This window comes from Passer montanus, unplaced genomic scaffold (assembly GCF_014805655.1).
Source record: "Passer montanus isolate IOZ18808 unplaced genomic scaffold, ASM1480565v1 scaffold1, whole genome shotgun sequence".
Lineage (NCBI taxonomy): Eukaryota > Metazoa > Chordata > Aves > Passeriformes > Passeridae > Passer > Passer montanus.
Window position 1 is genome coordinate 12,950,737 of NW_024356504.1, and position 22,944 is coordinate 12,973,680.

Here is a 22,944-nt window from a genome sequence, read left to right on the forward strand (position 1 = left end):
GAAGGGGTCCCTGCCGGGGCCGGGGGCTGCCGCCTTCTGCCGGGGCCGGGAAGGGGTCCCTGCCGGGGCCGGGGACCGCCTTCTGCCGAGGCCGGGAAGGGGTCCCTGCCGGGGCCGGGGACCGCCTTCTGCCCGCGGCCGGTGCCCGGGCGGTGCCGCCGGGCGGGGCACGAGGGTGCGGCTCCGCGCTCGCCGCTCATTGGGCGGCTCCCAGGGGCGTGTCCCTCGCGGGAGCCAGTGCGGCCGCAGGGCTGGGAAGGGGCGAGCGCTGATTGGCGGGGGCGCTGCCGGCGCTGTGGCACACCCCCGGGGGGGCGGGACTCGCCCCCGGGGACGCTGCGATTGGCGCGGCTCTCGGCCGCCTCTCCGCGGAGCGAGGCGTGATTGGCCCCGCTGGACAGCGCGGGGCGGGGGCGCGGAGCGGAGGGCAGCCGCGCGGCTCTCTGATTGGCCGCGGCGCGGAGGGGCGGGGCGCGGCGGCAGCCGCGGCCGGCGGGTGCGCCATGGTGCGGCCGTGAGCAGAGCATGGGGCGGCGGCTCCTCCGGGCGCTCCTCTGCCTCCTCCTCCTGGCCGGCCGCGGGCAGCTGCGTGACGGCGTCGCCGCCGCCACCGCCGCACACGGTGAGACCGCGACCCCGGGCAGGGCGGCTTTGCCCCGGGCTGGCGAGGGCCGGAAGGAGATTGCCGGGGAGTGGCGGGGCGCGGGACTCCGCGGCCGGTGCGGTCGCCGCCGCTGTAGGGTGCTGTCACGGCGTGCAGCGGCGAGTCCGGACCCCGGCAGACGGCGGGACAGGGCGGCCTGGGACCGGCACCGCGGGTGCGCCGTTGGCACCGGCGGCGCCCCTCTCCCGGGGCCGCCGGGCCGGTGGATGTGCTAAACCCGCGGCACCCCGGCTGTAGAGGTACCGCCCCGCCGGGCCCGAGAGCCAGCAGCAACGGGACGGGAGCAGAACGGTGATGCCGTTCATGCCCGGGGCAAAGCCGGTGCCTGGGGCTGCCGCAGGGATGGGGAGCCCGGGCCAGCGGCCCTAAGCGTGGCTTCCTCCCAGACCATGCCGCCCTTTAGCCGCCCTCCGCCTGTAAGTGCGGCTCGCCCGGGCCCGCTCTGCTCCAGGTCGGTCCGTGTGACCCGTGCTTGGGGCTCTCGGGGACCCGAGTGTCGCTGTCGGTAGCGGGGCTGCAGCCCACGGCACGGCCCCGGCTCCGCTGACTCACTACGGGGCGCCCGAGGCTGCTGTGCCCCTCGTCCTCCAACAGCCCGGGATGGATCGGGCTGCACCGCGGGGCCGCGCTGCCCCCGGGAGCCAGCAGGGAATGGTGCCGCGGCCGAGCGCCGTCCCGGCCGGGGGAGCCTCCCCGCGCCGGGGCCGCCGCCCCTCCCGGCGGAGCGCCGCCCCGGCCCGGCCCCGCTGCCGCCCTCCCTGGGGTCTCCCCGGCGCTGGGGTCCTGTGCCCGCAGCTGCGGGGCCTCCGCCCCGGGGGACGCTGGCCCGAGGGTGCCGGGGTTTCGAGGACCCTCATCCCCAGTAGCCCCCTTCCCCCGCGGCGGGCTTGACGGGCCCCTCCCTCCCCTCCCCCCGGTTGTTTTCTCGTTCCTTCCTTGCCATCCGGGGCTGAGTCATCGCCTGCTGCCGTCTCGCTGCTGACGGTCTTGGACCGAAACGGGGGGGGAGAGGAAGGGGGAAGCCGCCCCCTGCCCAAGTGCTGCCCGCCGGAGGGGTTGGAGAGGTACACACCGCACACCCCCAACACCACTACATCCATGCTTTGGGGTCCGCCTCGCAGGGAGAGTGGATGCCGGTGTCCCTGGGTTGCATCCCTTCCTCGTAGTACCACATGTAGGAGGGCAGCAGATGTGGTTTTGCAGGTCTCTGCTGCCTCAGTCTTACCTTCCTAACTGCCAGCACCCCAAAAAACTCCAGGCCTTCCCCACTCTCCAGAGCCAAAGGCATACTTTCTACACGGCCCCCATCTTGTGTCTGAGGGGCAGGAAAGACTGGCACCGAGCCTCTGCCATGGGCTACAAAGCTGTGTCCCCTCCCACCATTACCACATTGCATCCCTGCGCTGCTTTTCTGGAGCGTAGGGATCCCCCAAGCAGCTGGTGATGAGCAGATTCCATTGGAGTCCCCCTTGAATGCTGTGCTGACCGGCCTGTCTGTCTGTCTGTCCCAGGCTGCCTGTTTGACCGAAGGCTGTGCTCCCCCCAGGAGGTGTGTGTGCAGGGTAAGTGGCTGGCAGGGGTGCAGGGATCCCCTCTCCCTTCCCAAGTGTGTGTGAGGGGTACAGGGGTGCCTTGCAGGGGAAGCTGGGGTGCAGTGCAAGGAGGGATGGCAGGAGAAAGGTGGGGCTGTGCCTGGAGATCTCACATCGAGGTGTTTGTTCATCCAGTCCCACTCCCTTCTCTTGCAGATGGGCTGTTTGGGCAATGCCAGGTGGGCTCCGTGCAGGACAGGCCCTACTTTCAGATCACATCTCCTGTGCTCCAGCGTCTGCAGGATGTCTTGCGGCATCTCATGGCACAAGGTGAGTGGGGAAGCATGGGGGAAGTCGCTGTGACCTGCAGGGAGGGGATGTCAGGTACAATTGCCTAGTGGCTCTAGAGCTGTCTGTGGTCCTGCTGGCCCAGGGTGGGCTGAGGAGGAGTGGGGCCAAACCCAGGCCATGGGACACGGGGTCAGAATATCAGGACGGCATGCCATGCACTCACACCATGGCTCCCAGGCTGCCTCCATGTCTCACAGCCTCCTCCCATGGCAGGGCTCTCGTGGCAGGATGGCATCACCCAGTATGTGATCTCTCAGGAGATGGAGCGCATCCCCCGCCTCCGCCTGCCACCCTCGCTGGAGCCGGTGCCCAGGGACAGGTAGGACAGCGCCAGCAGAGCTCGCTGGAGCAGCGAGGGCTTTGTCCCCCAAATGGGGTTTAGGGGAGGGACCTGCCCCCTTACCCAGGTGAGTTACCCCAGTGCTGTTTGCCTTCGAGGTTCCTGCCCCGGCGAGCCCCGCTAGCCCCAGACCCCGGCCTGCCAGCAGCTCAGCACTTGGAGCAGCCCCCAGCACTGCTGCTTTCCCCTCTGGTGCAGCGGTACCTGGAGCACGTCCTGCTGCCCTCCCCACCCCAGCTGGGCTACGAGGAGGCTCTGCTCCATCCCTACTCCTACCACAAGGTAAGCTGGGGGATGAGCGCCTTCTCCTGGGCAGAAAAGTAGATATTGGCAGGGAGCTGCTGCGCTCCCAGCACTCTCCTGCTGGTGCTGGGGTACCCCCTGCCTCCAGCATGGGGTGCCAGGGGACCTGTGGGTTTGACTTGTGTTTTGGTTGCAGTTCGGCTATCAGGATGGTGCTCACCAGCATCCCAGCGGCTCAGCCAGGCAGAGCTCTGAGACCTCCTCGCTGCTGGGCCGGGTCCCTGCCCAGACCCTTTTTGGGGCTGGCCCTGTGCCCTCCTATGGCGGGCAGCCAGGAGTGGATGGGGGGCATCTTTTCCAGGACTTGGGCATGCTTTCCCTGCCCAGAGAGAAAGCTGGCCGCCCGGACCCCGCCAGCACCAGGCTTCAGCACAGCCTGCGGCTCCCCAGTGACTACAGAAACATAGAGGAGAGGGAGCAGCAAGCACCCCTGGCTGCCCAGCCACCCTCTGCACAGACGGGTACCTTGTTCTCCAGCCAGGCACCAACCCTTGTCCCTATCCTGTGCCCACAGCCACGAGTTCCTCGTGGCTCACACTTTCCCTCCTCTTTGGGTTTATACCCATGGGCAGAATATACCCACAACCCCACCTGCTCCATCTGCTTCATCCCTGGCCCCTGGTCTCCCTGCAGATGCAGAGCATCCAACCTGATGCTACATCCTCTTGCAGATGCTGCCCTGAAGAGACTGGCTTCTCTCCTGGCCAGCTATGGCCTGGGGCTGCCAGAACTGAGTCCTCAGCAGATTAGCAGCCTCTCCACTCTCCTCCAGCTGCTCCAGAGCTCTGGTGAGCTGGGTGCAGGGATGGGACAAGCAGGGACTGGCAGCAGCAGATGCTAGCATGTCCTGTTTCAGGGTAGGGAGTGTTGCCTTTTGGGGTGGGTGCTGTAGGACCTTTGTCTCTCTCCTTTCCAGGTGTTGCTGGCCCTGAAGTGCCCACAGCGAAACGGGTGGGTTTGCAGCAGGGTGATGCTGGAGGAGGTGCCATGGCACAGGTGGGATGAGGGGGAGGAGACATTTCCCCAAGGCTCTCCTCAGAGATTCCAGCTTCTCCCTTTTCCTCCCTTCAGGTGATGGAGGGGGACATGCAGCATGGAGAGGAGCCAGTGCCCCCTTCTTCCACAGCGCCACCCCCCAAAATCCCAGCCAGCAGCTCCCCAGGGGACGGAACGAAGGGCAGGGCAGCATCCTCACCAGCTCCCCCGGCTGAGCCACAGCAGGGACACAGTGGGGATGCACCCAGCCCCGGAAAGAACATTGTGGTGGAGAAGAAGAGCTACACAGAGATGAAGGGCAGTGGGGCACAACAGGGCATGCGGCCACTAGACGAGTATGGCTACATCGTCACAGACCAGAAGTGAGAGCTGGGGGGCATGCAGGGGGGTCTGCACGTGTGAAGGGTCTGTATCCCCCCACCAACAGCTGTCACAGCTTCACATGCTTGACTGAACTTGTTGGGTCTCTGGTAGGGTCGGGTTTCTCTGGGGTCAACTCCCACTGATCCATTCTCTACCCACAGCCCTTGTTCCACCCCAAAGCCTTCCTTTCCCACACCAAGGCCAGAGCTCACTGTTGCAGGATGGAAGGCTGGGATTGTGTGTGCACAAATGTCTCTGTGCACACTTGTGTGCAAGGGGGGTCAGCTCATCCCCAGCACCACACATGGCCGCACTCTTACCTCCTGCCCAACCTGACACCTGCTCTTGCTGTGTGCTTGGGACTCCCTGAGCCTGCCTGTCCCTGCTCCCTGACTGTGGGGAGCACAGGGCCGACCCCTCACCCCTGCCACCCCCTCCTCACCCTGACACTGTCCCCACAGGCCCCTGGGGCTGGCTGCTGGTGTGCAGCTGCTGGAGCTCCTAGCCAAGCACCTCCACCTCTCCACCGCCAGCTTCATCAACATCAGGTGAGGGAACTGGTGCCATGGGGGCGGGAGGGACTGGGCTGTGGCGAGGGTGGGTAGGGGCTCTGCATTTCCAGGCCTCTCACTGTGTCCCCCCTGTCCCTGGCAGTGTTGTGGGTCCTGCACTGACCTTCCGCATCCGGCAGAACCCCCAGAACTTTTCACTGGCAGACGTGGCCAGCCAGACTGGTGAGTTGGGCAGCGTCCCCTGATCTTGTTCCTCTCCTCCCCTCCGGGCTGTGGGTGCAGGGACCAGGAAGAGAGGGCTCCTACTGTACATCCCCCTGCCTTTGGCTGGAGTGGGTGGCTGTCAGAGCTGTCCCTTGGCTCTGTTTCTGGGGGGCTCTTGTGTGGAGGGAAGCATGCCTCTGATCATCTCTCCCTGTCCACAGAACAAGTGAAGGGAGAGCTGGAGCACGAGCTGGGCCTGAAGATTGTGCAAACAGGAGTGGGAGAGGTAGGAGTGAGCAAGGATTCCGTCCCTTGGGGCTGGGGTGGTCAGGGATAGGGGAGTGGGGATGCTGCCACTGGGTACATGCCAGGAGCCCCCAGCCCTGGGGTACAAGGACCTTTGTGAGTGAGCTGTCCCTGCAGGTCTGTGGGGCAGCTGGAGAGTAGAGGAGACTGGGCAGTGTTTGGGATGCTGTGCTGGAGATAGACTCCAGTCCTGTGCAGGAGGACTCCTGTTGGAGACTGCTCCAGTCCTGTGTGTCCATCATCCCCCTCCACTGCCTGGCAGCACAATCCTGCCCAGGGCTCTTGGCTCTTTTAAAAACAAAATCTCCACAGTGTTTGAAGGTGGTTTGAGAGGGATTCCCAGAGGCTTTTCTTCCCCCCAAGACCAGGGGGCTGCAGGCTGTATCCCTCAAGGCTCATCCTCACCCTTGCCTCCCTCCAGCCTGCACACCCATCTTGGCTGTGGCCAGGGCACCCGAGCACTGGGATGTTCCCAGAGCACCCCACAAACCATAGCTAGGCAGGCAAAATGCCATCATATCCCCAGAGAATGGCAGAGCAGCTGGAGGCAGGGATGGAACAGCAACCATCTGTTTGGAGAGGGGCTGCCCCTCCCCATGCTCCTCTGGGGAGCCACAGGAGCAGTCTCCTGGGGCAGGGAACAGGGGCTGGAGATAGGGACCAAGCCTGGCTCCCGTGTTTGCAGCCTGAGGAGGAAACATGGTGTAGCACATCCCTAGCCCAGTGTCCCCATTTCTCACTTCTTGTCATGTGGCTGTAGTTGTGAGCAGGGAGGAAGGAAGGAACTTGGGAGGAGGCCATGAAGAAGGGCCACTGAGGCAACCTGTGTCTATCAGCAGTATGCAGAGTGTGTCTATGGCAATGCCTTTTGATGAGGCAGGTGGCAGGAGCTGGGGTAGATGTCAGAGAGGACAAAGATGGAGCTCAGAGGAAGCTTTGCAAGCCCCCTGCTGCACTGACCTTCCCAGTTCCAACCAGCTTGTGCTTTTCCTTCATTCCCTCCCTGCTCTGGACTTGGTGGGACTGGTGTAAGATTTGAGGAAGAGGCATGTAGGGAGCAGGGAGACAGCAGGGCCTGGGCAGGCCTTGGGAGAGAAATCCCTTCTGGCTCTGCTGACACCTCCAGGGGCTGCAGGGCTGCTCCTGCTTGGGTGCCCCGGGGAGCTGGGAGGTGCTGAGCCTGGTGGGTGCCCTGGCTGCAGGACTGGCTGGACCCTGATGGCAGTCGGGTGCTGGGAGGCAGCTGGCAGCAGGGACACCCAGGCTGGGGACATCCCCAGGCGATGACGATGATGATGATGTAGTTGATGATGGTTCAGTGTTCCCTCGGTAACCTCATCAGGCTCATAGCCAATGGGAGGCTGTGGCAGTGAGGTAATGCAGGGCTCTGGCAGCTCATTGGGCACAGGATGTTTGAACTGGTGATGCCCCAGTATCCCTGTGATGCCCTAGCTGGACCTAGGCAGTCATGGCGTTGACAGGAAGGTCTTGTCCAGCAAGGCCTGAGCAACATCCTGTGCCAGCATGGGACTGGAATGGATTGGGGTGTCTCCCACAATCACAGGGAAGGAGCCCTAGAGACACGTCCTGCAAGGTGGCAGGGGCTGCTCTGTGTCCTAACTGAGGAGGGCAACAGGGAGGACTTGTCCCCTAGCTGCTACAGCTGGGACAGTACCAGCAGTGCTGGCATATTGCCCAGCCTGCCTCCCTCAGTGTTCTGCTGTGGAGCAGTGGCTGCAGGGGAGAGCCAGCCTCAGCTGGGAAAGTCCCCTGGGAGTGGCACACCCAGTGCTGCAGTTGCCTATCCTGCACCATTAATCCCTTGGGCTGAATTCAGCCCTTGTTGATCTCCAGCTGGGCAGAAGGAGGTCGTAGAAGCAGAGTTCTAAGGGGCTACCGCCTGCCTTGTAGAAGGGCAGTCCAGGCTGGGTTTGCCTCAGGCAGCAGCCCTGAGTGCTGGAAGCAGGAATTCACAGCTACCCAGGCTTGGCCAAGCTCCCCCAGCTCCAGGGACACCATTGTAGCAGGTGACAGACAGGTGGGTGCACTCTGCCTCACCCCAGTGACACCAGCTCTGCCCCAGCTGAGGCTGCTGGGAGAATCAGCACCCTCAGGAAGGGGAAGGAAGAGCCCTTGCTCTGTTTGAACCCCCAGCAACCCCAAATGTGCAGCAGAATAGGGTCTCTGCCCCCCGGCCCCATGCTAGCTAACCCTTGCTTGGCTTGGTCCCCAGCGAAATGAGGCTGCTGCCTACTCACGCCCGTCCCGCTTCGGGGACGGCTTCCACTCGGTGCTGCTGACCTTCATCGCCCTGGCCTGCGTGGCCGTCATCGCCATCGCCGTGTCTGCGGCCCTCTGCCTCCGGCGGCACGCCAAGCAGCGGGAGAAGGAGCGCCTGGCTGCCCTGGGGCCTGAGGGCGCTGCTGACACCACCTTCGAGTACCAGGTAGGGCCCCGCGGGACGTGGCACCCCGCAGGATGCGTCGCTGCCGCGTGCCAGCGTCGCTCGGGGCGCACGGAGACGCCCTATGGTGGCGCGGTGGCCGAGGGATGGGCTCTGCTGGCCTTCCCCAGGAGCTGTGCCGCCAGCACATGGCCGCCAAGTCTCTCTTTGGCCGCGCTGACACACCGGCGGCACCAGCGGAGACTTCGAGGGTCAGCAGCGTCTCGTCCCAGTTCAGCGACGCGCCGCAGCCCAGCCCCAGCTCCCACAGCAGCACTCCCTCCTGGTGCGAGGAGCCCGTCCAGTCCAACATGGACATCTCCACCGGACACATGATCCTGGTGAGCCAGCCTGGGGGAGGGCTGCCAGCCCCCTCCCCAGCCCTGCATCTGCCCCTCTGCTGCTGGGCTGACTGCCGCCCCTCTGCCCCAGGCCTACATGGAGGACCACCTCCGCAACCGGGACCGGCTGGCCAAGGAGTGGCAGGCGCTCTGTGCCTACCAGGCTGAGCCCAGCATCTGCTCCATTGCCCAGAGTGAAGCCAACCTGAAGAAGAACCGCAACCCTGACTATGTGCCCTGTGAGCATCCCAGCCACCCTGCCCCAGGGATCAGCCTCAGGGACCAGCTGTCCTGCTAGAGCAGGGTGTGGGGCGTGGGGATGCCCAGGGCCATGACTGGTCGCAGCATTAATGTGCCTGCAGCTCCTCTGGCCACTCACCAAGTCTCCTGGCCTGTTTCCCCAGATGATCACGTGCGGATCAAGCTGAAAGCAGAGAGCAACCCATCCCGCAGTGACTTCATCAATGCCAGTCCAATCGTGAGTGATCACTGGGGGCTCCTGCCCTGCCACCCTGCTCCTTGATGTGCCCAGCCCAGGTGAGGTTTTCACTCTGGGATGGAGCTGGACTGAAGTTACATCCCTCAGGGCTACAGATGTGAGCTTTGTGCCTGCCCCATTCCTCAAGCAATTGTTAAATCCCATTTTCATCCTGGCTGGGGCACCTGAATCTCCCTTCCAACCTTCCTATCACCCCTGGAGTATCCCCCTAGTCCTTCAAGTGTCACCAACCCCTGGCCGAAGAGCGTGAATCTGATACCCCTTTCCTGCTCCAGATTGAGCATGACCCACGGATGCCAGCGTACATTGCCACGCAGGGGCCGCTGTCCCACACTATTGCTGACTTCTGGCAGGTGAGTGTCACGCAGCTGTGCCAGCGCATTGGGGTCCCTTTGTGTGCTGCCCACAAATGGGTCGCAGGGGCTTTACTGCCCTCCCACCTGGGCTGTCCCCCAGCAGTGAAGCCCCCCTTGCCTTGCCCGCAGATGGTGTGGGAACATGGCTGCACTGTCATTGTCATGCTGAGCCCCCTGGCCGAGGACAGTGTCAAGCAGTGTGACCGCTACTGGCCAGATGAAGGCTCCTCTCTTTACCACATTTATGAGGCAAGTGTGGCAGGTGGCCTGGGGCATGCAGCACCCTCCAGCCCCTGTCCCCCGAGCATCAGTGCAGCACTGACCTGGCACTGGTGCCCACAGTCTGCCTCACTTGGGCAGGTGAACCTGGTGTCAGAACACATCTGGTGCGAGGATTTCCTGGTGCGCAGCTTCTACCTGAAAAATGTGCAGTCGCAGGAGACCCGCACCCTGACGCAGTTCCACTTCCTCAGCTGGCCTGCCGAGGGCATCCCCACCACCACCCGGCCCCTCCTCGACTTCCGCAGGTGAGTGCCCACCTGGCACCGTGCCAGCCCTTGGGGAGCCAGCGGTGATCCCAAATGCAGGTCGCTGATGGGTGAGGTGAGGACATTGCTGCCACGGTGATGAGGGTTGGGACCATGGCATGGACCAGGTGCAGGGACTAGGAGCTGCCATGGATGGGAGGGAGCAGAAAATACAGGTTTTGGCCAACTTGAGATGAGGCTCAAGAGAGTTTGGTGGGCAAGAAACCTCTGGCTGACATTGCCAGGGCTCTCCAGCCTTCACAGTGAAGGTGGAAAAAATGCTCTTCCCCTGAGCTGGCATGGAAGGCAGCATTGACTGGCACCTTGCCCAGCCATGGGTGCAAGAAGAAATTCCCAGAGCCAGCCTTAAACTGGCTGTGACCCATTGCTCCCAATGCCCTATAGCCAGTGTGGATCCCCAGCTAGCCCAGGGCAAGAGTGGCAGGACTGGGACTGCTCCCAGGAGACTTGCCTGCCCAGGTCTTTAAGTCCCTGGAGGTGGTGGGCTCTTGCCAGGCACAGGCTGCTCACTGTCCCTGGGTTGTGTGGGGCAAGGGACCCAGCCTAGGGCAGCGGGGGGGTCTCTGAGCATGTTGCCCTCCTCTCAGTCCCGCTCACGCTCTCTCTCTCTCTGTCTGTCTCTGTCTCTCTCTCGCAGCTGCCGGCGTCATTTTTGTGATTTGCAGCTAGTAATCTGGCTCCAGTTGCATAGTCACAAAAGTGATCGTTGGCAGCCGTGCCTGCTGCATGGAGCATGCCAGGAGCCCCACCGGCGCCTGGCCCCCAGCTTCACGCCCCACCGGACCAGAGCCGCTCCCTGGGGGTCCTGCCACTGCTCCCCTCCCCAGGCTGGGCACCTGAGGAACTGAACTCCTTTCCCTGCCCTGGCCACTTTCCACTCGTGGTCCCCATCCCATGTCCAGCACCATTGTGGAGGCAGGAGGAGCCATGAGCGGGACCCCCAGGGCCACATCATGGTGTGCTGCTGCCCTGCCCCACTGAGCACAGCAAGGGACACCTAGCACAGCCTTGACCCTGGCACAGCAGGGCACTGATCTGTTCCCTCTTATCCTTGCAGGAAGGTGAACAAGTGCTACCGGGGTCGCTCCTGCCCTATTATCGTGCACTGCAGGTACTGCGGGGGATGGAGGGGCATTTGGGCCTGAGGGTGACTGAAGAGGGGGACCTGCTGTCCGGGCCCAGTCCCATTGGAAGCAGCTCCCCTGGACCAAGCATCTGTGTTTTGCAGTGATGGTGCAGGCAGGACTGGAACATACATCCTTGTCGACATGGTCCTGAACCGAATGGCCAAAGGTAGGTGCAGGGAGGCACCATTTCTGCCCTGTCCGTGAGCTTGGCCTGTGAGCTCCCCTCCTAGCAGCCCTCTCTCCCTCTGCCCCAGGGGTGAAGGAGATAGACATAGCTGCTACGCTGGAGCATATCCGAGATCAGCGGCCTGGTATGGTGCAGACCAAGGTACGCCCCAAACTGGGGATCTCTCCCTCCACAGGAGCATACACAACCCCTGGGGCTGAGGTGGCAGGGACTCACACCTCCTGCTGTGCTCCTGCAGGACCAGTTTGAGTTTGCACTGACGGCTGTGGCCGAGGAAGTGAACGCCATCCTGAAGGCACTGCCGCAGTGATGGCAAGGAGCCCTCCCTGCCCCTCGTGTCTGCTCCCAGCCCTGCGCTTCGCACTCTCCTCACCGGCCTCTGGGGCTGCTCTCCCTGTGAAATGGTGTCTGTGCTTCTGGTTCTGCTCCCCTGCCCCCAGGCGCCCCTTCCCATCTCCCCAAGGACACTGACCTCAGGCTCTCTGTGTGCAGGAACCCCATCACACCCACTGTCACCTCAGAGGGGACAGGACTTGTGGCCCTTAAGCCCTGTGGAGAGGGACACCAGGTGGTGCTGCTGGGAACTGGCAGGGGGACTCCCCAACCTGTCAGTTCTGTGTTAGCCCTCTTCCTGTACCCATGTGGGGGGCAGAAGTGGGGGCAGGGGTCCTCCACAGTTAGGGGGAGCATGGGGTGCAGGGGAGCCTGGCCCAGCCCCACTCCAGGTCCCCTTTGTGTGCTCCCTGCCTAGTCACTCAAGCAGAAGAAAAATTTCTAGAGAACTATAATTTTGTATCTTGATGTGAATAAAGTTCTTGTGTCAGGTTCGTGCAGCTGCAGCCAGGCCTGGCCTCTGACTGTGTGTACTGGGACGGCACAGGGAGGAAATGTGGTGTTTGTCCATCTCTATCCCTGCACTCTGCAACTACCAGACAAGTAGGGCTCACGTGCAGGCAAAGATGAGAACCCTGCATCCCCAGCCAGAAAGTCCCCACAGGCAGAAGCTACTGCAAACAGGTTTATTGACAGCTGTTAGCAGAAGGGAGGTAGAGAGGGGGGGCTACAGCGAGGAGGGGGGCAGAGCCCAGCCCTGCTGGCTGAGCCCAGCCATGCTGCCCCTCGCTGCATACAGCCAGCAGCCTAATCTACAGCAACCCCCATCACCACCCTCTCCACCACCCTGTGGTGCCCAGGGCCTCTCCCCCCAGCCCCAGGCGTTGCTCGGCCACAAGCCCTGTCATGCCCCCCCTCACCGCATCCCACGGAGCCAGAGGGTGCTGGGGAAGGGGGTGGCAGGGGGTGGCCGTGCAGGGAGAAAGCGGAGTCCTGGCTGGGAGAACCTTCGTGGGCGAGTGGGCGTGCGCGGTCCCCGGGCGCAGCAGCCTCAGAACACACCTGGGGAGACAAGCGGAGGGGGGTACACAACAGCACCTGTGAAATCCTCCTCGGCCAAGGGCTGGGGAGAGGCAGGGATGGAAGGAGGAAAGTCCCAGGCAGAGGAGGAAGACAGCCAAGGCAGAACTACGGGCAATGAAGAGAGTAGGAACAGTTGTGAACATCACGGAGGGTCACTGCTGCTGTGGGAAGCAAGGGGGGACAGTGCCCTGGAGGGTGTGCAAGGCGTACGGAAGGGAGTGACCAGGCAGAGTCTGCAAGGAGACAGAGGAGGGAGTACAGGCAGGAGCAACAGCATCCAGAGGGATAAGACAAGACACAAGGCACCAAGCAGAGGCTATTTGCACAGCCCTCCTTGCAAGGAGGGGAGCTCAACTCGGCACTCCCTGCAGCCTGGGCAAGGGCAGGCTGCAGCCAGGGAGGCACCTGCTGGAGACCCTGCCACCTGGAGGGCTGGCAGGGAGAGAGGGGCAGGCACAACCAGAGCATGTCTGCCCACAGGCCCCCCACGCTTCCAGCAGCTAGGGCAGGGAGCTGCCCCTCTTCCTGGGACCCCATCAAGGGGGCTCCTCTTCAAGCCACTACCTCCAAGTCTGGGAGCCTCCAACGCTGGGATGCCACTAGCCATCCGCTCACCTGAGCAAGGAGGCAGGGCAGAAGACACCCCCCTCCCTTGCTAGGGGAGGCAGGAGCTGAGTTCCAAGCAGTGAGACTCCAGCCCTGCTTTCCTCTCCCTGGCCCACGCTCAGAGAAGGGGGCAGTGCCACAGCTTCACTTTGGGGGCAGGTTCGTGCCCCTCTGTAGCAGAACTGCTGGCCCCCAGTGGCTCCTGCTCCTGCCTCCCCCGGGCACCACGGGCTCTGCGGGTGGAGGACGGGCTGCTGTGGCTGCCCCCCGCTGCCGACAGGGAGCCGGGGCTGTGCCCACCTGCTTGGTGGTGCCCCGCAGCTTCCATCTCAGAGAGGCTGTAGGCCATGGCCAGCTGCAAGTCCTCATCCTCATCCTCGCTATCCGTGTAGAGGCAGACAGGTGAGGAGCTGGAGGTGTGGTGTGGGGCCGGTGCTGGTGGGGAGGGGGGCCGTGGCCTGGGGAAGACTTGCTGCTCCCGCCGGCTCAGCTCCAGCCCCAGCGCCATGTCATCAGGAACACCTGTGGGGACAGGGGCAGGCGTCCACTCCAGCTCCCCAAAGCTGGTGTGGGGCCCTGGCACCTCCAGCCCACCCCACCAATCCTTCAGAGCAGACGCAGAGCTCCAAACCAGGGCAGCCCTGGTCCAAAACAAAGTCTGGATGCAGCATCTCCCAGACACCCCAAACGGAAAGGACACAGATCTCAACACCTCAGTCTGCAGTGCCCCTTCTCACCATCGATGTGGATCGACTTCAGCTCCCCATCCTCCTCCACTTCCACCCGTTCCCGCCCGTTCTCAACAATCCTGCAGACAGACAAACAAACAGATGGTCAAGGGCCATGCAGCCAGTGCCCCACAGCAGGAAGCTGCAGGGTCAGAGCCTGCTGATGGAGGGAAGTCAGTGGGAGCAAGGCGGGCTGGCAGTGCCCTCACCTCTTGGTGGTGATGCGCCTGCCGTTAACAAAGGTGGTGGAGGTGGAAACAGAGCGGAAGCCCAGTCCTCCATCTGCTCCAGAGCTGAAGGATGAGGCGAAGAAATCTAGAGAAGGGACCAACAAGGTTGGTGCCAGGGTGGGTGGCAAGAGGGCAGGAGACAGACTCTGCACAGGGGAACATGGTGCGCTAGGACTCCCCTGTTGGGAGGAATGGCAGCATCTCCTACCTGAGGATCCTGGGAAGGGGGAAAAGAAGTGGCCTCCCCCATGGTGCCGGGGGCCAGGTCCTCGCAGCTCAGAGAAGGGCATCATGTCATCTGAAAGGCAGGGCCCCCCATCACCATTACCCCATCAGCTTGGTGAACCAGAAACAGGGCACTGATGTGGGGACCCTCTGCCAGGGCCAGCCATGAGCTCTATCCCCAAGATCAGCAGCTGCCCCACAGACAGAGAGATGCCCAAGAGCCAGCCTCCCCTGCCCCACACGCACCAAAGAACTCAGCAAAGGGGTCTCGTCCACCAAAGAACTCCCGGAAGACGTCGTGAGCGCTGCGGAAGGTGAAGGTGAATTCGGGAGCCCCAGCACTGGCCCTGGAGCCACCTGGTCCTGCTGGAGGGAAGACACTCAGTGTTAAATGGAGCCCTGTGACATCTCCCCTAAAGGGTGGGGAGCCCTGGTGGCACTGACCCACCCTGGGTTTTCAGACAGGGATGTATCCAGAGCTGCACTAACCCCACGGCCCTGCTCACCTGCTCCCATGAGTCCATCCTTGCCATAGCGGTCGTAGATGTCACGCTTCTGCTCTGGAAGAAGAAAGGAGGCTGCCAGCTGGGGACAGGAGCACTGACACTTCTCCCAACTAAGGGAGGTGCAGAACAGCAGGGAGCAAGAGGAGGTGGTTGGCACAAAACGCTGCCACCCCAGCACTGAACCCAAACCCAAGTAAGACCACTGGGCAAGAATGCAAAAGCTTCAGGCCCACTGGGGAGAGCCCATTGTGGATGTCAACAGCTCAGCATCTCTTCCCAAGGGCTGTTTTGGGAGACATGAGGAAGTAACCAAGCCCCAGAGGCTGTGTGGTAAAGCTGCAGGGACTCACTGCCTCCTGGGGACAGCCAGGGATGCAACCTGGGTGAGCCCAGAAGCAGGACATCCCAGTGTGAACAGTCCCAAGGGTGGACACACACACACACAAGACATCACTGTGGCCTCTTACTGTCCGACAGCACTTCGTACGCCTCAGCAATCTCCTTGAACCTCTGTTCAGCATACTCCTTGTTGTCTGGGTTTTTATCCGGGTGCCATTTCAGCGCAGCCTTCCTGTACCTGCACAGAGGGGCAGTGATGGGCACACAGCAACTCCCACCCGAGCATGCAGCTCCCAGCCTGTGGGCAGGGGCACCCCAAGCCCGCTTCACCCAGCACCCTACAGCCTCAGGCACTGAACTGGAGCTCCTGGACTAGTTCTTCCTTTCAAGAGTATGTGTTTTCATAAATAAATATACACACACACACATATATACAGATATATACATATTTATGCATACACACAGACTAAACAAACAAAACAGAAATTACTCCAGAACTGGAGCACAACCACAGCAGGGCAATGTGTGCCCACCTCAGCTGCCCTCATCAATGGCTCTGGACAATGCTCACGGGTTTGTTCTGGAGCCTTCATGGGCTCCACTGTGAGTGTGAATGTACCAGGGGTTCCTAGGGGCCCCCTGGGGCCAGGAGAGCACCAGCAGCCCCCTCCTCCCCACTGCAGCTAGCTAGGGTTAACCCATGCTTCTCAGCTTTACGCACTCCCTCTTGGGAAGCCCCTCACAGGGACCTCTGCCACCTGTTGGCAAGCCAGCAATCTGCTGGCATTCCCCTCAGGCAATGCCTCACCCCTGTGACAGCAGCAGCACCTGGGCAGGGCACCAGGCAGGAGTTGCAGAGACTCAGGAGGCTCTGTCAGCACCCCATTAGTACCGAGGCACAGCACTCACCTGCCCACAGGGCCCACATCCCTAAAACAAGACACGCTGTTTTTCACTCCAGCCCCCTGACTTTGATGCCAGCAGAGTGCCTGTGCCCCAACCATGTGCCATCCCTGCACCCTCTGGCAGAGAGAGAGAGGGGAGCCTCCAAACACCAGCAAGACTTGCCTCCAGCCCCAGGCCGACAGCAGGGAGAAAGGAACCAAACCCCACCAAAAGATGCCTTTGTATGGCAGCAAAGCCCAACCCCGCTCTAGCATCCATACAAAGGAAACAAAGCCTGAATTGTCACCTCTGGAGCTGGGCCCTGTCCCCAAGGCCCCGAAAGGAGCCCCTGCCTCGCTGGCACCAGGTGGGGGTGGCTCGGGGAACTCTGCCCCACAGGCAGAGGCACGCTGCCATACACTTACGCCTTCTTGATGTCCTCAGCGGTGGCGTTGCGGCTCACCCCCAGCGCTTCGTAGTAGTCGACCATGACGCGAGCTGTCCCACGGGGTCACTGCAGGGGGAGAAGGCAAAGTCAGGGCTCCACAGGCACAGCCTGGTACTGCTGGGTGTGGGACAGCAAGGGCAGGCTGCTCACCCTCTCTAGCGCCCCGGCCACCCCACTGCCTCCCGAGAGCAACCCAGTGCCACGCCGTGCCCAGCTCCCCAGCACCCTGCCCGCTCCTCGGCCACCCGGGAGCACCGACAGCCCCAGCCGGGGGACCCTTTGCTGCTGCCGTGTCACCCGGCTTGCCCAGGCAGGGGGAAGGGGTCCCCGCTTCCGCGGGGCTCAGTGGCGGGGCCGGGGGCAGCGGCGGGCGCAGCGCGCTAAGGCGCTTAGCGGCTGCAGCATATTAAGGGCTCAGCGGGGACCGTCCCCATCCCCGGGCACGCCGGGACGCTTCCACCGGCCGACCCGCTCCAGGCGGGGAGAATGCGGTCGCTGCAGCCCCCCGCGACCCCCCGGGGCACCGTCCCGCCCCCGGGGCACCGTCCCGGCCCCGGTACTCGCCCCCGGCCCGCGGGTCCCAGCTGACGGGAGGGCGGCGCTGGCGCTGGCACCGGCACGGCCGCGGCACTGCTGGCACCGCCCCCCGGCCCGGCCGTAAACACGGCGCTGCCGGGGCCACCCGCCCGGGGTGGAAATTTCCCCCCCCCCCCCCCGCCGCTCCGGGCGGGCGGCCCTGGGCTGCGGCCAGCGGATCTGGGGCACCGGGAGGGGCGGCGGCGGCAGCGCGGCCAGGGACAGCGCGGGCCCCGCTCCCCCCCTGCCGTCACGCCCTCGCCGTTCGCCGGGTGACGTCAGGGGAGGCGCGTGAGGCGGCGGCGCGGCCGCTCCGCCGGTGGCCCCGCTCGGCCCGGGCTCTCCTCACGCCCGTCTCGGCCCCGCCCGGCTCTCCGCTCCCCGGGCAGCGCCAGCAAGGCGCGGGTGCGGCGGCACCGGCCCGGCCCGCTGGTGCCGGTGCTGACAGCGCAGCGCGGCGGGGCACGGCTGCAGCCCCGGGCAGCCCCGGCGCCGCTGGCCGCCCGCCGAGTCAGCTGCCCGGCCGGTCCCGCCGGGAAGGAGGAGCCGGCCGGGGGGGGCGGCTGAGGTGACTCAGCGCTTTGTCGGGGCGGGGAACGTGACGGGGAGCAGCTCGGCAGAGCCCTGCCGGGGGCCCGGGCCGCCTGGCACCGCTGTGGCACCGGGAGCTGCGCCACCACAGCACCAGGGTGCCCGGGCCCCCGGGAATGCACCGGGACTTGTTGACTTCTCTGGCTCATGGCCCTGCCTGGACAGCTGGTGCAGCGGGGCTGTGCTCACCCATTCTCAGGCCCTGGGCAGTCTGGCTCACCCGCACCTCCGAGTGTGCCCTCGCCACGGAGATTTGTGATTCCCTCCTGCGGCCTGGATGGGAGAAGGAGGGAGCTTGATCTCTGTGCAGGGTCAGAGCTTTGTGGATGCACTGCCACACTACAGCACAGCTGGAAGCTTCCTCACCTCCCTCAAATCCCTGGCTGGGAAGCTTGGCAGAATGAGGAGGCCTGAGTCTGAGACAGGCCATTCCCAGCACTCCTCAGGGACAAGTTCCAGGACAGATATCCCCGAGAAGAGCCTTCCCCAGCCATGAGTACTGCGCCTGGGGCGGAGGAATGCCAAGGGCATCATCTCATGTGCCAAAGGCATTTCTCTCCCCAGGGGATGGGAGACCATCAGTCACAACCTGATGATTTCCTTGAACAACGGCTTGGAGTCCTTCCTGCCCCTGGGGATTTTTTTCCCTGGATGCCACTGCAGCACTGTCCTCCTGTCCGTGTTTGCCCACGAGCAGGGAGGGGCTCCCTGCCTGTATCCCGGGCGCTCTCCCGGCTGCCGGGCTCTGGTTCGGCCCATCTGCCCTGCACAGCCGGCCTGGGCACTAGATGGAGCCACAGGCTGCTTCACAGGCAGCTCCACAGGCTGGCTGGGAGTCTGGAGCCGGGAGAGCACGCCGATGCCTTCATGGCAACAGTTTCCCTCACACCTTGAGATCGGGATATGCACTGAGGCGGACTGACACATCCCCAATATTCTTAGGGAGGCGGCGGAGAGTTGGGCAGTAGCCAACCACAGCACTGGTAGGAGAGAAGATGTGTATCAGCCACACCTCATCCCAGAGTTTCCACAGTCACTCTTCTACTCAAAGCTGGCAGCAGCCCACCACCCACTGGTGCCTCGCACCTTCAGCTGCAGCACCTGCCCTCTTCACCTGCCCTTTCCTCCTGGGTCTGAAGTCCTGGTGCTCACATCAGCTTCAAATCAAGCACAGGCATCTTGAGTGTATCTCAAGACCCTTATTTCTTAGCAAATTTTGGGGATCGCTCTGTTGCAAGCTTGTTTTCAGCTTTCCAGGATCTCAAAAATGCTCATGGAATACTCTTGAGGCTTTCTGAGGAAAGATGTTTTGGGTGAGCAAAGCAGGACGCCAACGGACCAAATATTTTTATCCTGGTTACCCAATCTCTCAGGAAGCCAACAGAATTGCATCATAAACCCATGATATATTATTATGCAAACCACAAATTAAGCTATATTTTATTTTTCAGCACTGCACAACATTTCAGCTTTTGATTTCCACATGAAAACACAAGCCCTTTCACAGCCTTAACAAAACTGGCAATTATGTACTGAAAAATTGTATTCTTGGCAATTTTTAAGCTAAGAAGTGCTCAGCGAGTCGTGTGCCTGCTGCTCCCCTCATCACATGCAGCCGACTTCCTTCCTCTTCTCCCCATTCCCAAGGGAAGGTCCCCATTCCTTGCAGTGGAGCTGCAGCAGGGAAGGAGCAGGAGCCAAAGCCACTAGGATGGAGTGAGAGGGTTGGAGCAGAGTGAGGCCAGCTCCTGGGTGCCATTTCTGTGCCACCTTCCTCTGCCTGGCTGCTTCTAGGACAGATGGCGATGCTGGCCATCTCTTGGCATGGCCACAGCACCAGTGCAGCCCCCAGAAGAGGGCTCAGTGGGAGCTCCAGGGCTTGCTCACCCCTAAAAGGGCTGCATCAGGTTGGGGACCCGCAAGTACAGGGGGCTGGTGAAGGCACCACTTGAGCAGGACCTCCAATTTTAAAATTGCATTGGTTCTTTTACTCACAGTCCTGCTGTCTCATGCAAAAAACCCTGTCCACCCTCCCTAACTTCCCTGCATGGCTAATTTCTTCACACCTTCCTGTTTTTGATGTTCCACATGTTTGTCTTGGAGGCTCTCAGCCACCTGCCCATCTCCTTGTCCCCTGTGTTCTCATCTCAGCTGGCTGTGTTAGACTTGTACCTTCTAGAGACTGGGGACAATCCAGGCAGGCAAAGTCATGCAGCTGCTCTTAGTTTGCATGGCAGAACAGAGAAGTGAGAAACAGCAATGCCAGGGTGACTTTCGTTCAAGCAGGGTGATGACTTTGAGCCAGATTTAGCAATGTGACAGAGCCAGGCTGTGTGTCCCAAGCTCTGCCTTGCAGGGACGCTTGCGTGTGCTGACAATGGGGATGCTGCCCCAGCCAAAACCCAGGCAAAACCGAGGTGCTTGCAGATTTTAAATCAACAGAGTCAGAGGCTGGCAGAGATGGCAGAAGCCCATGACTGAACAGGTTATCCACGATGAGCAGGCACACAGGCCTGGGGAGCAGCTGAGCCTCATGGCACCAGGGTTTTGCCCACGTCCCTGGCGTGTGGTTGGTGACAGGTTGGGCTGGATAACCCTGTGGGGCACAGGAGCAGAGCACCCCAAACTCATCCATGGGGAAACTGGGACCTGCACGGCCTGGATCAGATCCCAAGGGAAGGGAGATGAAAGATAAGGAATAGACTGATACCACACACCCCCTCTATATGCTAGGGAAGCAGAGGGGAGCAGAAGCTGCAGCTGACACCGGACAGGATAGAATTCTGTGGTGAAGCAAAACCTGACTTTGCTCATGCCCACACTCTCCCAAGCTCCACATTCTCTCATGTTCATGTGGCTTGGCCAGGATTTTCTGCAGTGCCTGGTAGGACTGGGGTCACAGGCTGTCTGGTCCTCACCGTGTCCTCCAGCTGCATGCCCAGCCTTGGCCCATTTCTTCACCTAGGCATGGCTCAAAGGCAAACAGTGAGCCAAGCAGGGACAAATAAAAAAGGACATGGAGCAATTGTATTTGCATGAGAAGAAAATGAGAAAAAGAAAAAAAAGAATGCCAGAAAGCAGCTTTCTGTGGTTTTCCATAGCCCTTGGTGCCTAACTACCAGTGCAAGAGTGGAACCTTGGAGAGAGTGCTGTGCTGTGCTGTGGATGTAAAGAGAAGATGCAGTTTGGATGCCTTTGGATGTTGATTTCACCAGGCAATGTGTATCATAGCCACATGTAACACATTGCCTGGTGAAATCAACATTTGCTGTTCATCAGGCCCACACTGAGAGCATTACTGGGCCTAACTGAGGGTCTTGTTGAGCTGCTGATGGCAATTTTTAACTGAGCTGGGAAAACTGGAGAAATTCCAAAGGACTGAAAAACAGAAATCACTCCAGTCATTAAGAAAACAAACTGGTTGATCCAGAAAACTCTAGATTACTTATAATACCAGAAAGAAATAACAGAAGAATTATTTTTTTATTCTATCAGCAGAGAATTAAATACTGAAAAATGTATTTACTACTCATATCCTTGTCGCAGGTAAGGAAAGTATTGCTTTGCAAACTTGTCATCACCTTCAGCATGATTATACGTCTGGCTGATTCCGATCAACACCGCTGGCATGACATCCTCACTTGGAAGCTGGCAGGAGATAATGCCAACAGTGTTTGCATAAATCACAGCACTGCTGCAAAGAGGGGTGAACCAATCAGTTCTCCATGTCCACAGATGAAGGAAGCTCAGAGCTGCTGCCAATGGTCTTTCCAGATCTACTTTTTGTGTTGCCCCTGTATTTATTTTATTTGAATATTTATCTTGGTGTGCCAAGCCAGCCTGGTTTGCTCCAGAGGCATCAGTAGGAAAGGTGTGCTTGTTAGCCAGGAGCTGAACTGCTCAAAGCCTTTGCAGTGGGGATCCCCAGGGCTGATTGCAAGGCCCACCGTGATAAGAAATGTTTACTAAGAAAAATCTGGGATAGTGTTAAGCTTGGTAGGGTAGTAACTATTAAAGGGGACAATTAAATCTCAGAGATGGTTAAGAATTGTCTGATTAAAAGGCAACATTACAACAAAATTGCTTGAAGTAATTAATTTGAGAATTTTAGGAAGAGGCAGTCTTGTCACTTTTTACTCTGCACAGCCTCTTGCCACTGTCTCATTTGATCAGCGGCAGTGTGGGATTCATTTCAAGACCATGGATCAAACCCTGGAAGCCAGGGGCGCCTGGCAGGAATCCCTGCACAATCCCAGCAGCTCTTTGCCAACGATTCACTGTTGCAAACCAGCACGTGGGTTCCCCCGGCTGCCTCCCGGGCACCACACCCTCCTCGCAGCAAGCCTTCCCTGCCTTTTTTCCTGAGCAGACCTGTCGTCTCAATAACTGAAACCAGGATTGTTTGGCAAGTGGGTCTTCCACGTTAATCAGCACCTAATAAGGCTGCTTAGGGTGCCCCAACATATGCAGGAGTGCTTGGTGCCCAGCCCTTGCCAGACTCTGCATCCTCCTGCCTGGGAGGTGGCAAAGCTCTCCAGAACGTGGCCGGTGCCAGGCTATTAAGTGACAGAACAAGAGTCACGCTGTCCAGGCCACAGCATGGCAGGGAAGGGCACAGCAGCCCTAGCTGTGCTCAGGCTGCCTGGAGGTGGCTTGTCCTGATGAGGAGGGCCACATTAAGCATGAAAATTCAGCAGATTGGTGCTCTGAGACCTCGCAATAGGGGAATTCTGCCAAATATTTGTTATTTCACATGCACAGCCTCTCATCATCTGGCTTAACTCTGCTAGGAAGCTCTCCGATACGAGTTTGAGCCAGGCATCCTCAAGATGCCCATTGGACTCGAGGTGGCAGCCCAGTGACTTGAGGCCACTGGCTCCCAGCCCCCAGGCCCTGGGAGGAGCAGGGATGACAGCCCTTGTTTCACAATATCACACTCTCTCTGCGCACAAACAGCTCCCGGCAGGAGCACCCTGGGAGCCATTACCCAGCAGGGTTATTAAATGCATCTTTTATCACATTAACTGTTTCCCTCTGACATCCAACAGTGCTTGGCCAGCTGCCAGCACCTCCTTTCCACTTTTAACAACTCTACAGCAATCCCCAAGACTCCAGCTAGTTTCTACAGGCCCAGCTCTGCCCCTGGCTTGCCCTGGGGCCAACAAGCTGTTTGCATTGTTATACAACTCACTTTCACTGTACAACAAAACACCTTGCAGACATCTCTCCAGCCACAGGATGCTCAACTGCTCTCCAAAGGCCAGGGCACAGCAGGGCCATCATCAAGAAGCTTCTGTGACAGGAATTATTTCCTTTCCCAGT

At 60.9% G+C, this 22,944-nt stretch overlaps 2 protein-coding genes across 7 annotated transcripts; one reads left to right on the forward strand and one right to left on the reverse strand.

Moving 5' to 3' along the window:
* The first annotated feature begins 471 nt into the window (after nt 1-471).
* Nucleotides 472-11,911, forward strand: PTPRN (protein tyrosine phosphatase receptor type N). 2 transcript variants are annotated; one of them, XM_039697301.1, is made up of 23 exons: nt 472-622; nt 2,176-2,226; nt 2,413-2,526; nt 2,761-2,866; nt 2,986-3,169; nt 3,327-3,651; nt 3,862-3,978; nt 4,107-4,186; nt 4,262-4,548; nt 5,011-5,097; nt 5,204-5,283; nt 5,487-5,551; nt 7,805-8,017; nt 8,146-8,355; nt 8,447-8,594; nt 8,760-8,833; nt 9,130-9,207; nt 9,340-9,459; nt 9,571-9,737; nt 10,816-10,869; nt 10,987-11,051; nt 11,140-11,213; nt 11,311-11,911. In XM_039697301.1, exons 1-23 carry the CDS (start codon nt 526-528, stop codon nt 11,380-11,382), a joined length of 2,868 nt encoding a protein of 955 aa, XP_039553235.1. In that variant the 5' UTR covers nt 472-525; the 3' UTR covers nt 11,383-11,911. The 2 variants fall into 2 exon arrangements, with proteins under 2 accessions (XP_039553235.1, XP_039553242.1); XM_039697308.1 differs by having other exon boundaries at nt 4,107-4,141.
* Nucleotides 11,912-12,077: 166 nt separating this feature from the next.
* DNAJB2 (DnaJ heat shock protein family (Hsp40) member B2) lies at nt 12,078-17,152 on the reverse strand. 5 transcript variants are annotated; one of them, XM_039697776.1, is made up of 10 exons: nt 17,020-17,152; nt 16,433-16,521; nt 15,251-15,360; nt 14,784-14,837; nt 14,524-14,643; nt 14,261-14,350; nt 14,032-14,137; nt 13,832-13,902; nt 13,395-13,616; nt 12,078-12,593 (listed from the first exon to the last, which is right to left on the reverse strand). In XM_039697776.1, the coding sequence occupies exons 2-10, from the start codon at nt 16,495-16,497 to the stop codon at nt 12,457-12,459; spliced, it is 975 nt and encodes a 324-aa protein (XP_039553710.1). In that variant the 5' UTR covers nt 16,498-16,521; nt 17,020-17,152; the 3' UTR covers nt 12,078-12,456. The 5 variants fall into 5 exon arrangements, with proteins under 5 accessions (XP_039553710.1, XP_039553718.1, XP_039553728.1 ...); XM_039697784.1 differs by having other exon boundaries at nt 14,524-14,640; nt 17,020-17,148; XM_039697794.1 differs by having other exon boundaries at nt 12,078-12,467; nt 17,020-17,135.
* Nucleotides 17,153-22,944: the final 5,792 nt, after the last annotated feature.

Coding starts and splice junctions, on each gene's coding strand:
- PTPRN (XM_039697301.1), top strand. CDS start 526: ATGGGGCGGCGGCTCCTCCGGGCGCTCCTCTGCCTCCTCCTCCTGGCC. Junction 4,549..5,010: donor TACATCGTCACAGACCAGAA/GTGAGAGCTGGG, acceptor CTGTCCCCACAG/GCCCCTGGGGCTGGCTGCTG. Junction 5,284..5,486: donor AGACGTGGCCAGCCAGACTG/GTGAGTTGGGCA, acceptor CCCTGTCCACAG/AACAAGTGAAGGGAGAGCTG.
- DNAJB2 (XM_039697758.1), bottom strand. CDS start 16,497: ATGGTCGACTACTACGAAGCGCTGGGGGTGAGCCGCAACGCCACCGCT. Junction 14,838..15,250: donor GTACGAAGTGCTGTCGGACA/GTAAGAGGCCAC, acceptor TTCTTCTTCCAG/AGCAGAAGCGTGACATCTAC. Junction 14,138..14,260: donor CCCCTTCCCAGGATCCTCAG/GTAGGAGATGCT, acceptor TCCCTTCTCTAG/ATTTCTTCGCCTCATCCTTC.